At 40.2% G+C, this 16,997-nt stretch overlaps 1 protein-coding gene across 5 annotated transcripts in view; it reads left to right on the top strand.

Annotated features, from left to right (window-relative positions):
* Positions 1-16,193, top strand: part of kif21a (kinesin family member 21A) — a 54,061-nt gene extending 37,868 nt beyond the window's left edge. For 2 of the 5 annotated variants that reach the window (XM_030425235.1, XM_030425236.1), the window contains 16 exons: positions 1,231-1,425; positions 1,524-1,625; positions 2,230-2,395; positions 2,987-3,007; positions 3,757-3,814; positions 4,512-4,566; positions 4,647-4,849; positions 5,483-5,608; positions 8,135-8,209; positions 9,166-9,302; positions 10,227-10,401; positions 10,825-10,989; positions 11,701-11,818; positions 12,023-12,193; positions 12,489-12,688; positions 13,075-16,193. In XM_030425235.1, the coding sequence (XP_030281095.1) occupies positions 1,231-1,425; positions 1,524-1,625; positions 2,230-2,395; positions 2,987-3,007; positions 3,757-3,814; positions 4,512-4,566; positions 4,647-4,849; positions 5,483-5,608; positions 8,135-8,209; positions 9,166-9,302; positions 10,227-10,401; positions 10,825-10,989; positions 11,701-11,818; positions 12,023-12,193; positions 12,489-12,688; positions 13,075-13,165 (2,058 nt within the window). In that variant the 3' untranslated portion in view covers positions 13,166-16,193. The remainder of the gene's footprint in view (positions 1-1,230; positions 1,426-1,523; positions 1,626-2,229; positions 2,396-2,986; positions 3,008-3,756; positions 3,815-4,511; positions 4,567-4,646; positions 4,850-5,482; positions 5,609-8,134; positions 8,210-9,165; positions 9,303-10,226; positions 10,402-10,824; positions 10,990-11,700; positions 11,819-12,022; positions 12,194-12,488; positions 12,689-13,074) is intronic. The other 3 variants (XM_030425238.1, XM_030425237.1, XM_030425239.1) reach the window with 3 other exon arrangements.
* The last annotated feature ends 804 nt before the right edge of the window (positions 16,194-16,997 follow it).

Here is a 16,997-nt window from a genome sequence, read left to right as displayed (position 1 = left end):
TACTGCTTAATAAAGGTGTCTATGCCAGAAAAAATCATAAAAAATAAATAAATAAATGAATGTCTTGATCTATTGATTGCAAAGCTAGGTTAATGGTCAAGGTCAATGACCCGAGTGTTATCAAGTTTAAAATCTGGGAAAGGAAATAAGATGTTTTTATTAGACATTAATCTTGCGTGTACATCTAAAATAGACCTGTGGCATAAATACATGCTTCAGTTTGTGATTTTGCTGATGAGACAGAGCTGAGACAATATCGAGGATATTACGAAAGTCCAAGTCTGAGCTGAGTTAGGGTGATGTTACATTATTATCTCTAATATCATAATCCAAATCATATCCTTATCCTCTAATAGAGGGAAGTTTTCATGAGCAGGCAATTGGAGAACACTGTCAGATCAATGGAAAAGAGGTTTGCAATGAAGGATTTAAAAGTTACTTGTCAATCACATTGATTAACGGGGCTCAGCTGGCAGACATGCTGCTCCACCAGAAACATCTCTACATGCACAGCAGGGCACAGATTTCAGAGAATATTTTAATATCATCTTAGTTCTCATGGTAAATTAACATAGAAGGGAACCTAATGTTGATCATCGCTTCGATCATTGGTATTTAATTCGACAATGATGCTTTGAAGTGTAACACCGCATCCTTCACACAACCACAGTATACTATTAGAATAGTAATACACACAATAATTCATTAATAAGTAATATCAGGTATTCTGCTGATTCTATTACATTGTTTTTCTGTTAAGCCTGTCCAGACAACATAGACTGTAGAAGTGCAAGTCACTTTAGCATTCACTATTTTACCAAATGCCCCCAAAGAAGTATAAACATGTATACTTTGTGTTTCAGTTGTCAGTAATTTTCTGTTTAATTCTCTTCTAAATTCAAACGATCTGGCGTTAGAGAAGCTTGAGAACAGTGTAGCAGATGTCGGTGAGGGGGCTGCTGACATGTATTCGTGTCATATTTGCAGCCTATGATATTTAAACAGTGAGAACTCTGTTTTGCCAAGTCATCTTGTTGTTGCATGAGTCATCGTCATCATTAATGGGCAACAAAACAAAAATAAACCCAGGCATAACTTTGGGAAGGGGGAATCTGTTACTCTCTGCTTTTCCATGGCCTTTACCATGTACTCATGTAGTAACTCCATTGGCTTAAATCTGCTCGATGTTCTGTCCAGTTTCATACAAGTCAGTGTGTTTATGTCTCATAGCAACGAGAGGAGCTGACCAAGCGTAAAGAAAAGGTCATCAGGAAGAGGGACCGACTGATCAGGGAGGGGCCAGAGGCAGAGAAGGCGGTGCTTCCTCTGAACGAGGAAGTGGACGCATTGACAGCCAACATTGACTACATCAACGACAGCATCGCAGACTGTCAGGCCAACATCATGCAGATGGAGGAAACCAAGGTGAGACAGGCTAAAAGCAGACTTGAGAATTGAGTTCTCCGCAAAAATGTCTGAGTAGTCTAAAAGTTTTCTGAATTCATCCTGTTCTGTTTTTCCAGGAGGAAGGCGACATAGTAGACGTCTCTGCTGTTATTAGTTCCTGCACCCTGACAGAAGCTCGTTTTCTGTTGGATCACTTCATGTCAATGGCTATCAACAAGGTGCCAAGTCTTATAATATTTTCATTAGGAATAATCACAAAATATGTCAAATCAAATCAAATCAACTTTATTTATATAGCACCTTTCATACATGTAAAAATGCAGCCCAAAGTGCTTTACATTAAAAGAAAAGGAAATGAAACAAACCCCCTTAACATCCCCACTCCTCGCACCCTCATTCATGTAACACACACACACACACACACACACCCTTGAGCACACAGCATACTACACCGATATGTCACCACGGTCTGTGCTTTTGGCTGCTCTATGACATGAATAGGATTTTTAGGTACATATCAACTCCTCTCTTTGCTTAATTTTCACAATTTCACTTTTTAACATCAGCTTGGTCAGAGATTACAGAAGGAATTTGCCATTTGGTTAAATCTGCCACATGGTGATGTCATTCAATGCACATGATCCCTGATTTTACATTGTCATTGGGTCATTGTAATACTATAATTCCAGCAACTTTAGAGAGATGCATCAACTACAGATGAATATAACCATGTGTCATACAGTATGTATTTATGTTAATTATTAATGTAGTTATTTTAATCTATGACAAGTGAATGACATTGTAAACACTGTATGATTTCAGGGTCTCCAGGCAGCCCAGAGGGAGTCTCAGGTGAAGGTGATGGAAGGCCGGCTGAAGCAGACGGAGATCACCAGCGCCACACAGAACCAGCTGCTCTTTCACATGCTGAAGGAGAAGGCCGAGTTCAACCCGGAGCTGGACGCACTGCTGGGGAATGCACTGCAAGGTAACAGTGTTCAATGAGGTGGAAGTGGAGATGAGGACCCAAAAACACAGACCAGAGCCCTTGTTTAACCCAGCCCACCTCCCAGAAGTGTCATGTCAAAGAAAACTGGGATGTAGAGTTTTCACTGGGATGATGATGAGGTTTCTCTTCCATAAGTTAATTCTTTTATATCCACACATCTGTTCCAAAGCATTTTGCCGGGATGTGGACTGGGTTGCCGGTCAGTTGCATGATTGGGCCAATTGACTTACTCTTGCCTGTTGCCTTCTGCTGAATAGAAGCTGGCCTAATTTTTAAACTGCTTATATTTGACTCTACTTTTAAAGTCTGGTACAAACATCATATTCCAATAATGAATATTCCAAAAACTTTTCAACTGTAAAACTACAGATTTTATAGGTTACGAATGTACAGTAATTGTTCAAGAAATGTTGCCAGTCTCTGTTCAGCAGGATGTTTTGTTTACAGTAGCTGCACTTAATTTTCGTTGGTTTGTTTTTTAGAATTTTGGGGGACTGTGTTTTTGATTTGTGCATTGCCTTTTTTCTGTTCCCCCACGTTTTCTTTTTTTGTTTTCTTATGTTTTTGCAGAGCTAGGTAACATCCCAGCTGGTAAGTGAAATCATATTAGACTCTTATATGTGTTATGGATGCATGGTTCCTTCCCTCTGCACTTTGTAAACTAACGAAACATAACATGAACAGGTGCATGAGGTGTAATGCAACCAGGCTTCCCTCCATCTGTCTGCTGACCTTCTCCCTTCCCCTTCATCCTGGTACACTCCTCCTCCTACTCCTTCTCCTCCTCCTCCTAGATCACCATGTGCTACAGCCTCCATGCTTTAGCACCGTGCTAACCCCAGACCCTTCCACAGGAACCATACAACATGGATATCTTAGCTCTGTCGGACCTTGTATGTCTGCTGGCCCCATCGGGAGCAACGGACTAATGATTCCTCACACTCCTCCACCTTGTTGTTTCATATCAGGTCTTTTACCTTCGCCCCAACGCGCCCACACATCTTTCTCTATAACCCTCCCCACCCGACTGCTCTCTGACCTCTCACCTTTTTCGATCCATCCGATCCCGTTGAGCTCAGTGAGGACCAAATTTTTGTCTGTCAACACAGCATGGCGCTGCGCTGACATCGCCCCATTTGCTTCATTTGTTCATCTTCTCTACATCCATTTGCGCAGCTTTTTAATAAAAGGTCAAGAAAACTGCTTTACCCTTTAGTGAAAGTAAGACATGGTGAACTCCCTGAGATCGGTTTTAGAAAGCCATGAGAAGTAATCTGTCTTATCACCCACAAGAGTTTTTTTTCTCAATTCTGATATTATTCACTGATCTCATTTGACAGAAAATGGAGACGATAGCAGCAGTGATGAGTCTGCCCAGAGCCCTTCTGCAGAGGGAAAGTAAGTCTGTGTGCTGTGTTATGTCATGGTATGTTGTTTTATGTTGCATTATATTGTGTCATGTTGTCATCTTAATTTATACTATGTTCTGTTCTATTGTGTTGTATCTTGTTATGTCGTGTTGTGTTGCATCATGTTACGTTGTGTTGCATCATGTTACATTTTGTTTTATGTTATGTTGTCTTTTAATTTTCTGTTGTGTTGTGCTGTGTTGTTGAATGTTACGTTGTGTTATACATTATGGTAGTTTTACAGTTTTGCTGTCTTGTATGTTGTTTGTGGTACTTAGTTTATGTATCTTATGACATATTTATATTGTGTTTATGTATTATGTATATTTATACCATTGTTTTATTCATGTCTTTGTTACGTTAATGTAAATCTTTGTGAATTTGCATCTGTTTTTTATTGTGTTTGTCTTTTATGGTTGTTGTGTTCAACTTTTTGTTATGTTACATTGATTTTGTCTTGTTAACATTGTAAATCATTTGTTTCGTATTATGTGGCTTTGTGTTATGTTTTACTGGGTTTATCTTGTTTTAAGTTATGTTACATTATTTTATTTGCATTTTATATTTATGTGTTCATATCATGTCTATGTTTTGTGGCATAATGTGTCATATAATTTGTTTATGTTTTGTGTTTTTATGTGTGTTTTTATTTTTACTCACATGTCAAACACTTGTATTCCTTCTAGCACTTTGGCATCAGATCTCATGAAACTCTGTGGAGAGACGAAAACCAGAAATAAGGTAATACAATATTCATTGTTGTGCTACATACTTTGCATACATTACATGCATCTTAATGTCCACGTGTCTTTGCTCCGCAGGCTCGTAGGAGGACCACCACTCAGATGGAGTTGCTGTATGCAAACAGCGACTCCGCCCCCGATGCCCCGACTGCGGACTTCACCAGTCCGATGCTGCCGTTAGCTGAAACACCAGATGGGGGAGGAGACGTGGACTCGTCAGGCTCATCAGTCAGGGACTACACAGCTCTCTCCCCCGGCTTTTCCTCTAAAATGGGCAGCATGTAAGTCCAGGCCCGGCACTCTTCTGCTAACAGAATAATTACTACTTCCTTCCGTCATGCATGTTTGATGTTGCTGCTACTTCCTCTGCTGTATTTAATTTTTTTCACATTATTCATGAGCATCCTTACATCAAATAGCCATACCGACTTCCAACTGATGAGTGCTTTGAGGTAAATGCATGAAGAAAGGAGCTAATATTAACATTTGTATGGCTTATTTATTACTGTCCTCTGCTAAAGGCACCTTTACAAGTTCCTCATTAGAGCTTAGTTACATGCTGAAGGAAAAATACTAACCAAACAGCTTTAACTGGCCATGCTTCAAACCAACTGAAAGTGCACATTAACTTGTATGTAAAAAAGAGCCTTGGCTGACAGTGATCTATCAGCAAATAAAGAAATATTATTAAAGATTTAGTGTAGCATAAAGTGTCCAAAGTAGTTGAACATGAGCTTGGCGAAGAACCACAACTGTTTTGGGACTTGAACTATCAGGTAACTGTGTTTCTGTGTACTGCATGCTCATCTTCTCATTGATGCCATTATTTTATGTTGGCTTGCCATCCTTCTGTTGTTTTATTATTATTATTCTTTGTGTTGTTTGTCGATAACTGTATGAAACTGAACAATCAGTTCTGGCTCCAGAACTTCGTCAGGACTGGAAAAGCGAGCTCCGGAGCCTTCCCCGCTCTCGCGCAGGAAGACCTATGACAAAGCACAAGCAGCGGCTGACAGGGCAAAGGTCAAGGAGATTAAACAGTAAGAGCTTGTTGCCGACACTGTGGCTGCAAAGCCCCCCAAAAAATAAGCCAAATAATTTTACCTCAACTCTACTAATACTCTTTTCTCGGTTTCCTGCTATGGAGAAGCATGTGGTCTCAAATCAAAGTTGCTCTGTGCCTTGTGTGATAACGTTTGACCTGCCAAGTTCTATGCTGAATTTAAAGTCATATCGTTCCTACTGACGTTCGATAGCATTTCTCTTAATTGAGCCATAATATGGGTTTGTCTCATTCACTCAGAGAAGTTTTGACTGAAATTCAGTGTTCAACTTGCTAATCAATCCCTCTGCTGCTGATCAATTTATGAAACTCATTTCACTTAGTCAGAAAATCGCCTTCCTTTCCTTTACCTTTACTTGCTTTGTCCTATCACTAGATTCTAGTGAGTCAGACTGAAACTGAAGAAATGCTGTTTTTATTTTATTTTATGTGTGGTAAAAGTGCTGTTTAAACATGTAGGATTCCCAACTATTCATATTTTTTAATAATCTGAGCATGGTAATAAAGATGATACAGAAAGCCAGAAAATTAAGGGAACTTGTATTGTATCTTTGAGAAGCAAAATGCAACTAGAAACCAACAGGTGTGACCTGTGGCCAACCATTGAATCTCAAAATACATAATTTTACGTAACTAAAAGTAACTTAGATCAGAGTTAATACTTGAGTTTGGCATGAACTCTGCAGACATTTATCTCTGTGTTTTGTGCGCAGGAAATGATTTCCAACCTTACATTCGCTCTGCACTCAGGCATGGTCAGTGTGAGTGCATGGGGTCGATATATGATAATTAATATTGCTGCATCCATGTCATCTGACAAAGTCGGCAAATGCCAGAGAAAGAAAAAGAACTGTTAATCTCTGCTTTACAAATTCAATTCAAATTGCCTGATTTCATGCACTTTATATACCTAATCATGATACGGATCACCTGTTACCAGTGAACCTGGTCAGCTGTGGAATGTTCCAACCAGGTTTCTGGCTGTTTCCCAGTTTTCTGTTGCCCCTTCCTCACCTTGCTTGAAATATGTTGCTGGCAACAAATTCAAAATAATAATATTTACCAAACTCAATTAAGTTAATGAGGAAAGACATATTGAATTTGTCTTTGTGTGTAAGAGTGTATATGTCAAAAAGGATTAGTTAATTATCACACTCAGTTACAAACAGCATTCCAAATATTGTAGAATCATGGTGGTAAATGTGCATACAAGAAACAAAATTCATAATCTTCTTACATGAAATATTGTGATTGCACAGATACGAAGAATAAACTCATTGATTCCTAAGGATCGAATAAAGTCAATTGTATTTATATAGCCCAGAATCACAATCACATTGCCTCAGTGGGCTTTACACTCTGTACAGATTCTTGTTTGTTTCGAGTTTGAATCGAGCCGGACACGAATCGAAAGTAAAGATAAGGAGATAAAAATTGAACCAGAGACTCTGCAATTAGAAGGTGTGTGTTTTGACCACTAGGCTACCACGACAGCACTCAAAGGAATCCTTCAGGCTACAACATAACATTTACTCTGCCACCACCCTCAGGCTATATGTGACATTTTTTGAAAGATAACAATCAAGTAGTCAATTTTCACCATCCAACAATGTTGTTTTTTGGTGTTTTTTTTCATTGCAGCCTCATGCTGGCTTGGCTCTAATTAGACTACAGCTGCTGATAGAACTTACTTTGATATAATGTGTGTTACGCTAGTATTAATTTAATCATTCAATATATACATGCATCTATTAAATACCAAAAATTGTGCTTTGCTTCAGATTGTGTTGCTGTACTTTGGACTGGTTGTAAAGCCACAGCCTGCTACTCCCACTCAACAGGAAACCTCAGTAATGTCTTCTTTACGGCTTCAGACGAGTCTGATCATGTGAAAACACACTTCCCTGACAAGCCGTCCTGACAGTTTGCTTCCATATGACATGAATGCGGCATATGCATCTCCCGTCTGTCCTCGTGCAGTCCTCCCACACTCCTGCCAGTAGTGTGTAAACAGCTTAGCACACACTTTAATTATGCTGCATCTTAATTGGCAGCCCAACTGTCTTCCTTCACAGCCCAGTCATCAGGAGCCTGAAGAGCAGCCCACCACTTCCTCTCTCCCCTACCACTTGTCCAAGTAACCACATCGCTGCGTTTATGACAGGGTATCTGGGGCGTGGTGCAAATGTCTGTAGGATAAGTAAGAAGCAGAGATAAGTAAAACTGACACAATCCTGCCAGAGAGTCAGATTAGAGTCAGGAAAAGATGAGTTTGAGCATGGACAGCATGCCTTATTTCCCTACTTGGGGGTAGTTATCTCTTATTAATGAAGAGGTAGATGTAGTGGAAGTACATTTTGATTTTGCAGTATAATATTGAAGTGTTTTAATACAACAACTAGAAACTCAGGGTATAATTCACAACATTGTGTTTGTCTTTTAATTTTAATAACCTACAGTGCACACACAGCTCAGGAATATCTAATACTCTGTTCCCCTCCAGGTCCAATGGATGCCTCCACCCACCCTCCAACCGCTTCCTCCATTCTGTTTCCCAATCTTTCTCCGATCCACCAAAGTATAACTTTTATGTTTTTTTTTATTTGCCAAATGCTTCACTAAAACTTCACCTTAGGGGTGTTGGGCAAAGACGAATCTGAAACACAGGCGCACATGGTGTGGACTCCATCCTTTTCACTATAATCTGCAGATTTTGGGTGTGACTAGTGTCACCAGAGCCTCCCAGGAGTGTCATCCCACCCTGCTAAGAAGTGTCCTTGACTACCAGAAATGAATGGTTAATGTGGTTAAAAACAATGAGTGGATATCCTTCCTGGGATCAATAAATAACAATAAACCCAAACAGTGTCTTCTTGTTCAGCTTATTACTGCTATTGAACCTGAAACCTCTTTTCATTAGCCTTTTTTCCACTTCAGTGAGCCTTTTATTCTGCTCATAACAGACCTTTTTATAACTAATTCAATCACAGTGCGTGAATATTGACATCTGGATCTGTGGTACACCATCACCTCATCCCACTGCTCCACTGATACTGAGAGCTACGACTGCGAGAGAGTAGTGATTGTACAATTACACTATCAGATGGCAATTTGTCAACACAACCAGCCAATTAGTGATCGATGTGTGTATATGTGATGCTATTGGACTTGTGGCCCCTGGTGATCCGACACAACTGGTTTCCAATGATTGTCTGTCTTTGTCTCCTTGGGTGTTTTTATCTATTATGCGCTGGGAGAATGGAGGCCCTTGAAGGTGCAGGGGTATTTATAGATTCTTAGTTTTTCTCTTCTGTTGGCACAGTGACTCTGTTCACAGCCTCATTTTTCTTTCAACTGTTACTGTTATGTTTTTCTGTTTTTGGTTTGCAGCGTCATGCTAATCAGCCATGAGAGCTGCATGCTGTGCATGAACTCTGGTTGTGTGATTTAGATGTCCGTTGCACTGAAATTATTAGACAGCATTGTGTCCAGTCTGCAACTACTGACAGAGAGGTGTATGTGTGTGTTTTGCAGGGGGATCATTAACCCGGTGCCCGCTACTAAGGGCAGTCGGTCGTCAACGTTACAGTGCGTCCACGTGGCAGAGGGACACAGTAAAGCAGTTCTGTGTGTCGACTGCACTGATGACCTTCTCTTCACTGGATCCAAAGGTTAATACCCACAATCCTCCATCATACCTTCACCTCTTCTCGCTCTCTCATCTCTCTCATCACTAGTCCTCACATGTCTGCTCATTAAAGCACCGGTAATTTATTACACTCAGACACGCTGTGAATGCTGTTATATACCAGCAAATAAAACCTGACAGGGATTAATTGAGATTGTCGTGTGCACAGTGTGTGGATAAATGAGGTGATGCAATAAAATGACATTGTATATACAGTAAAAGTCTAATGGTGAGGCAGCTTTTTATGATTATAAAAGGAGGTGAATATATTGGCAGTCGATTAGATTGAGGTGCTCATTCATCCCCATAGAGCTCATTATGCATCTGTGCCAGTGACAGCTGTGGCTGGAAGCATTGTGTGTTAGGGTTTTTTGTCTGTCCCATTCTTGTGAACATAATATTTGAGAAATGCCTTGAGGAAATTTCCTCAAATTTAGCTCTCTCTCATGAACACCATCCCCTGGAGAGAATTTCTTAACATTTGAAAAGATTTTTGAGGATATTGAGCTTCAGGTGATTGCTGTGCTCACTATGTGAAGAATCGGTCCTCTGTACTAGTTTGTAAAAATAGTCTTCCTTTATATTAATTATACATGTTTTTTTACTTTTACTAAATTCCTTCAAAGGCTACACCACATAGTCTATATTATGAGTCTAATCAGACATGGATGTAAACTACAACCAAGCTGCGAGGCTGTAATTGTATTTTTTTACCAGATGAATAAACTGCTCTTTGTAACTTCTCATTATTAAGAATAAAGTTTATGTAAGGGATAATGCCCGACGAGGTGTCCATAATCAGGAATGAATGGATGACGCGGAGGCCTAAGAACCGTCCGATGGTTCTTAGCTGCGCGTCGAGCATTATCCCTTACATGAAGCTGACAGACTGTGTGTCCTCCTGCAGACCGGACCTGTAAGGTGTGGAATCTGGTGACTGGCCAGGAGATAATGTCCCTGTCCGGTCACCCCAACAATGTCGTGTCGGTACGCTACAGCTCCAGTTTGGTCTTCACCGTCTCCACAACCTACATCAAAGTGTGGGACATCCGGGACTCAGCCAAGTGCATCCGAACACTAACGTGAGTGTGTTCGTCATCTGTTGCCTTTAGTTGCGTCATATATGAAATGACATAGAGCAATAGAACAAATACATTTAAAATGTCTAAGTTTATATTGAAGGAATACACCTTTTTTCTTTCTTCATGCATTCTCCACTTACTGTTACTTAATTATCCCCGTTTTCCAAATATTTAAGAAATATATGTGCAAAAGTAGGCCCCCAAAGTTCTTAAACGTACCCAATCAGATTGACAGGCGGCGCTGAAGCATACTTTTACAAAGGATCTGTATGTAAATCTGTAATAACATTGTTAAGAACAACAGTTGTTCTTGTTATTTTAACCAGGATTTATTTTCAAGATCACAAGTGAAAAAATAAAGATAAACTTGTATTGAACACCTTGAAAACTCAAACTCACGTGTCTCATCCTTTTTGCCTTCAGGTCTTCTGGTCAGGTTAATGTCGGGGATGCATGTGCGTCAAACACCAGCCGAACAGTCACGATCCCAGCAGGAGAGAACCAGATCAACCAGATCGCTCTCAATCCCAGCGGGACGGTTCTGTACGCCGCCGCTGGGAACTCGGTCAGAGTTTGGGATCTGCGAAGGTAAAAAAAGAAACACGAGCACAGAGAAAATGTACACTTTGAATAATTCATGTAAAAACGGCCTTCTTGTTCTGTATAGTGAAGCTAATACATTCAACTGTAGGAAGAAGAAGAAAAACACATTTTTGACTGGGGGGGTTAACTTTGAATTAAGTTTGACACATCTAAAGTTGTGTTAAAAAAATAAAATCCAGTCTAACATAAAAACTATATTGGCAGTCTGGTTATCTTTTACTGCATTTTTTACTTTATTCATTCTGATCCCACTGCTCTGTTTTTCTGATGCATAATACTATGAGTTAATTCAAAGCCCAATTTCTCTCCGCTGCACACTTGAGAGATCCAATTCAATGTGACACCTGACAGGGATCACATGAGAAGCTATCATCCATCACTGACAGCCAGCTAACAGAACTTTTGATGGATAACCCCTTTGTTCCTCTTAGGAAATTAAAAAAAACATTGATAACCAGCAGTTTGGATGATTGAAATAAATTTCAATCAATATGCAATGAGACTGAACGTTGCAAACTCAATTCATAAACTTTGATTACCCACATGACACTTTTTAACATGAGTGAAATATTTATTAAGTGAATTCATGACACTGTTGTGCTACAACAACTAAACCTGACATTTAATTTCATATCGTGAGGCAAACTTAGAGACTGGAATTTGACCCATGAGTCCTTTTTTTTCTGTTTTTGTCAGATTTGCATCCACGGGGAAACTTATAGGTCACCTTGGTCCAGTGATGTGTCTGACTGTGGATCGGTCTGGAAACAACCAAGACCTGGTGATCACCGGGTCCAAGGACCACTACATCAAGGTGTGTGTCCAGTGATCCTTCACTTCTTCATGAAATTACCTATATTTACCTTAGCACTTACTCTGGGATAGGCGTAATGTTTCTTGAGAGCCTCATCTAAGAAAACTAAAGATTATATGTTGATTATGATGTGTTGTAGCTGTAGCACAACAAAACACTGTAACTGTAACGAACCTCAAACATGCATTGTTGATACTGTTGCAGTTGTTTGATGTGACTGAAGGCTCTCTGGGGAGCATCGGCCCAACACACAACTTTGAACCTCCCCATTATGACGGCATCGAGTCACTGGTGGTCCAGGGGGACATTTTATTCAGCGGCTCTCGAGACAACGGCATCAAGAAGTGGGACCTGGATCGCAAAGACCTGCTGCAGGTACTAACATATTATAGATGTATAGATATAATACAAAGACAGACCGAGGATGGAATGACATATTTAGGTCTTTATGTTGACGCACAGCTCTGACGAAAAGAGTTGAGATGGAGTTTATCCAAAGATAAGAGTACGCAAATAATGTTCTGATTTTTGTATCATTTTATTGGTGTAAGAAGGAACATAGCTACTGAATAATCATTACTACAAGCATTTATTACTTTGGATTAGCTGTCCTACTATGAGAGAACCAGTCTCATAAAAAATACCTAATTCTTTCTCTTCTCTCCAACAGCAAGTCCCAAATGCCCACCGTGACTGGGTTTGTGCACTGGGAGTGGTTCCCGGGTCTCCGGCTCTGCTGAGTGGCTGCAGAGGTGGGGTGCTCAAGCTGTGGCACACGGACACACTGGGGACTCTTGGAGAGCTGAAGGGCCACGAGAGCCCCATCAACGGCATCTCTACCAACAGCAGCCACCTGTTCACCGCCTCCGAGTGAGTCTCACACCAAACAAACACACACTTACTGACAGTGTATGTCTGTTATGTTCCAAATGTAAAAACTTAAATCGAGCTCACATCAGTGCATTACCAACTACTAGAAGATAGATTTCTATACATGAGTTTAAAAGTTGAAAGAAAATTTCAAATAATAATAAATTGACAATCAATCAATGAGACTATCAAATATGGATCAGTACATGGATCCAGGGATGTCACATTATGAGTCACATGATAATTTCAGTTTTGACGCAATCTCTGACACAGTACTTCGAACATGACAGCATCAGAATAGTGAAACAAGTCTCAAAGCTCCAGTATCAGATACATCATGTGGGTCTAGCAGATTTTCCTCACTGTTTCATTTTCCTGCCTTCCAGCGACCGGACTGTGAAGATATGGCGTGCACGTGGTGGACTGGACAGCACCTTAGAGGCGGGTGACAATGCGGACGAGGTGGCCAGTAACTGAACACGCCGCCACTTGCTGGGTTTGACTCTGGAAGGACATTAAAAGCATCTTTTGATGCTGCAGCCCTGCACTTTGACCCCTAACTTCTCAAACCCAGTGCTGACTAAAACACATACCTTCCTTGCCATGTAACCTTTATGACTGAGCCAACAGGATTTAATCTCTACAGAAACTACCACATTAATTATTTTCGTAGACTCTGTACGTTCAGAGTGTAGTTCACCATACTGTTAATGACTCTCTGCAGCATAATCTTTTTCTCTTTTGCACTGTGGACGATACGTCACCTCAGATCATGATGAGAACTTGTACTCACAAGTCATTTATTTAAGAGTTAAACAAGACAAACACACAGTGTTGTGTCAGGACAAAGTACACCTGTGGACACACAGTTAAATAGTAGCAGTGTGTTTTGTTAGATTAGGTAAAATAGACAAGAAGTTGAGTGTTAGAGGAGAAAAAGATGGCATATCTAACAGGTTGCTAGCTGGTCTTCGCAACCCAGTTCTCCACTTTTCATGGGATTGTTGAGATTGTTTCTCTGCACTTGATGCAGAACCAATGTCCCCGCGCTCCTTTACCCCAAATAACAGAAGTGGCTTTACTGTATGTGTTAAAGACAAATCACCGTTCCCCTTAACTTCCCTCTCTCCTGCCTTTAAGCTCCTCCCTTCTCAAGTTCTGCAGCTGTTTAAGACCAGCGACCAAAATCGTGCAAACTTGTCGTCTTTGCTGTCCTGCATTGCACTCGTGAACAGAACACACTTTACAGTAACCGTTCCACTTAGAGCATAGAGTTTGACATTTTGGGAAATATGCTCATTTTTGTCCTGTTTCCTGTGATTCTGATGATGCTAATCTGACTGTTAAATATAAAATGCTTCGGCCAGAAGCTAGTTGGCTTTAACATCAAGGCTGGAAACATGGGGAGAGAGCTAGCCTGTCTCTGACTAACTGGGTGAAAGCAGTCAAAGCCTCCATTTACAATTTATTGCAGCACATTAACAAGCTAACATCTTATTTACAGCTCTGTGTTGTCCTTGAATGCATCAGTGTCTGTACACCACCTGATGGCTACTGTAACAAACAGGCTACACCGTCCCTCTGAATTACTGGTGCATGGTCTTACGAGCGATGATCTCGCGTTCCATTTGCTGTTCAACTCAGTACTTCTTGCTGCGGCTGACAGTACACATGGATCGTCATTTGTTTGTGAATATTTTGATATACCGAGACGATGAAATGGCTAGTTGGCTAGTTGCCTAGCAAGGCTTGTTGTGAAACATACTTTCAGAGTATATTTACAGTTTTTCAGCTTTGAATCTTCTTAGCCTATTGTCAGCTTTCTAGCTAATAGCCGCGCTGAAGGGTTCTGTGAGCTTAGCGGCCGAGTTTATCTCCCAATGATAATGATGTAATTGCAACAGCTATTAGTCAAACCTTAAGGTGTTGTCAGGGAGACAACATTATGGTTGTAAAAAGATTGAATTTAAATATACATGTATGACTTTATTTTTTTTTCTTGGCAAGTGACCATGGTATGAGGCTTATGCCCTTCAAGGTGTCCGTGATTACTCACTTTGAATCTTGGTAGCATAACATTAGCTTTCCTGGCTATTAGCAGAGACTAAGGCCTTAATGAGCTGAGCAGACAAATTTTATCTTCCGTTACAAAGTCATATCTTAGTAGCCGAAGTCATAAAGCGTTCTCCTTATTAGTCAAACTCTCAGGTGTTTCCATGGAAACCGAGTTATAGCTTGGGAATAGCTGTAGAGTTTTCTGCCAGAATGCATTAAAATATAGATTATTGGTCTAATTAATAGACGGTCAGCCTGACACGTTGTCAGGTATCATATCTTGTATGTTTAAACCATGCAAAAACCAAAGGATCAAAGTAGCAAATTGGTGTTTTGCAGGGGGTTATGTGGTGGACCGTTTCTGTAACTTCCTGTCCCAACACAGTCACGAGCAAGGTTCAATGAGTCAATTAGCTTCGGAGCTGTTGCTATGCCGATTTTGTTCCCATCAGCCAGAACCAGGACCGTAGTTCCCCCCTGCTTTCAGTCTTTATGCTAAGAAAAGCTAACTATTGCTGGTTTCAATCATTTCATGTAACTCGTTGCCAGAAAGTAACCTGTATTTCCCAAGATGTCAAACTGCTCCTTTAACTCTTGAGCACTTGTGAAAGCTGACACAACTAGTCTTTGAGAAACACTTAATCCTTCTTAAATGTGAGCAGGTTCAGCGTTTATATTCTACACTTGTTGTTCACGTTTCATCTTATGTAAAAACGTATTTTCACTCTTCACGTGTCGCAGTTAGCACTCACTGAACCTACACTACTGAGTTGTCGTCTAACTCCCATGCTGCTAAGTCGTGTGCTCACCTTCTTCAACCCTATAAGAGGGCTTCTTGTCATGGACTCCGGGTGAGGTCCGCTTTGTACCGAGCAATGTGTATGTATATACAGTATGTACTAGTATCTTTTTGTTTTTTGGAGAGGAGAGGCCTTCAGGCTCTGCCCGTGTCATGACCGACATCTGTCTCCCAGTTCTGATCCTCGTGGGGCCTTCCTGGAGACCATCGTGGTCTCCCTCATGTAACTGATCTGTCTGTCGCGATTGTGTGCTGTCACTTTTGAATGTTTGGTGAAACAGCAGTTGTAGGCATTATTCGAGTACATATCTGATGTGTGTAAACAATGTATTTAAAGAAGAATCTGACTGAATGTTAGTTTTGTGGGACCACCGATCTGAACGCAGTCTCACACGTTGAGCCGAGAGGACCAGGATTGGCAGGAAGAAGACAAGCAGTATTAAAGCTTTGGAGGTGGCAGGTTATGTTTAGTTGCCTACGGTTAGGTTTTTTCTCCCTCTCTGTTTCGTTTGTTATGCTGTCCCTGTTCCACATATCCTGGGCGTTCCCCCCTCTGGAGTTTTAGTAGCCATTCTCAAGTGGCAGACTCTGTAGCGATTCTAATGTCAGATGCCTGGTGAGAATAAATGCCATCTGTCAAAAACAACCAAATCTGTGTGTTTGTATGTGTTTTTTCCTGGCTCTGTGATTCATTTAAAGATTCTAGTGCTGTTTAGATATCCAGGATGGTTACTCATCTACAATTTAATGTCTTATTTTTGTCATTTTGTAAACGTGGTTTCACAGTTAAAGTTCTGACATTCAGCTCCTGAGTTCCTATTTTGGTAAAACTTCACTTTAAATCCAACTGTTTAGCATTTATATGCAGTATACAAATATTTGATAAATGGTTAATAAAGCACTATATAATAACATTTTAAGGTATTATTGTTTTACAGTGTGTCAACAATTCTAACTTCTACTATACTGGCATTCATAAGCCTCCACTCCAATTTTGATGTTGACAAATACATTAATGATAGTTGTATCTGCTCACAACATCATTGTGGTGTGTTTATTATTTATTAAATGTATGTTTTTTCTTTTAAACGGTACTATATAACAAAATACATCCAGATACGACAGCATCCTTGTCTTCAATAAAGATTATCCATTTTTCCCTTTTTCTGCCCCTTATTCCTCAAGGGAAGCATTTGTTTTCTCTTCTTTATTGTTTATCCCTGGAAGACTGAATTGTTTTAGTTATTGTATTTGTTTGTTTAATTTTGTAGATCTTCCTGGAGATTAAAGTTTATTTTTAATGCTCCTTCCTAACCTAAAAATGTCTCCCAAAGTATGTTTTCACCTGACCAGATGATGTGTGAATAATGAGCATTTAAGTGCCCACACAAACAACCTCCAACAGTGCTGTTGAGAGCAGCTCATTTTAATTTTTATTTATTTTAAATCTCCTGC

This window comes from Sparus aurata, chromosome 8, assembly GCF_900880675.1.
Source record: "Sparus aurata chromosome 8, fSpaAur1.1, whole genome shotgun sequence".
NCBI lineage: Eukaryota > Metazoa > Chordata > Actinopteri > Spariformes > Sparidae > Sparus > Sparus aurata.
Note: the sequence above shows the minus strand (reverse complement) of the source record. Positions and strands in the feature narration are given on the sequence as shown.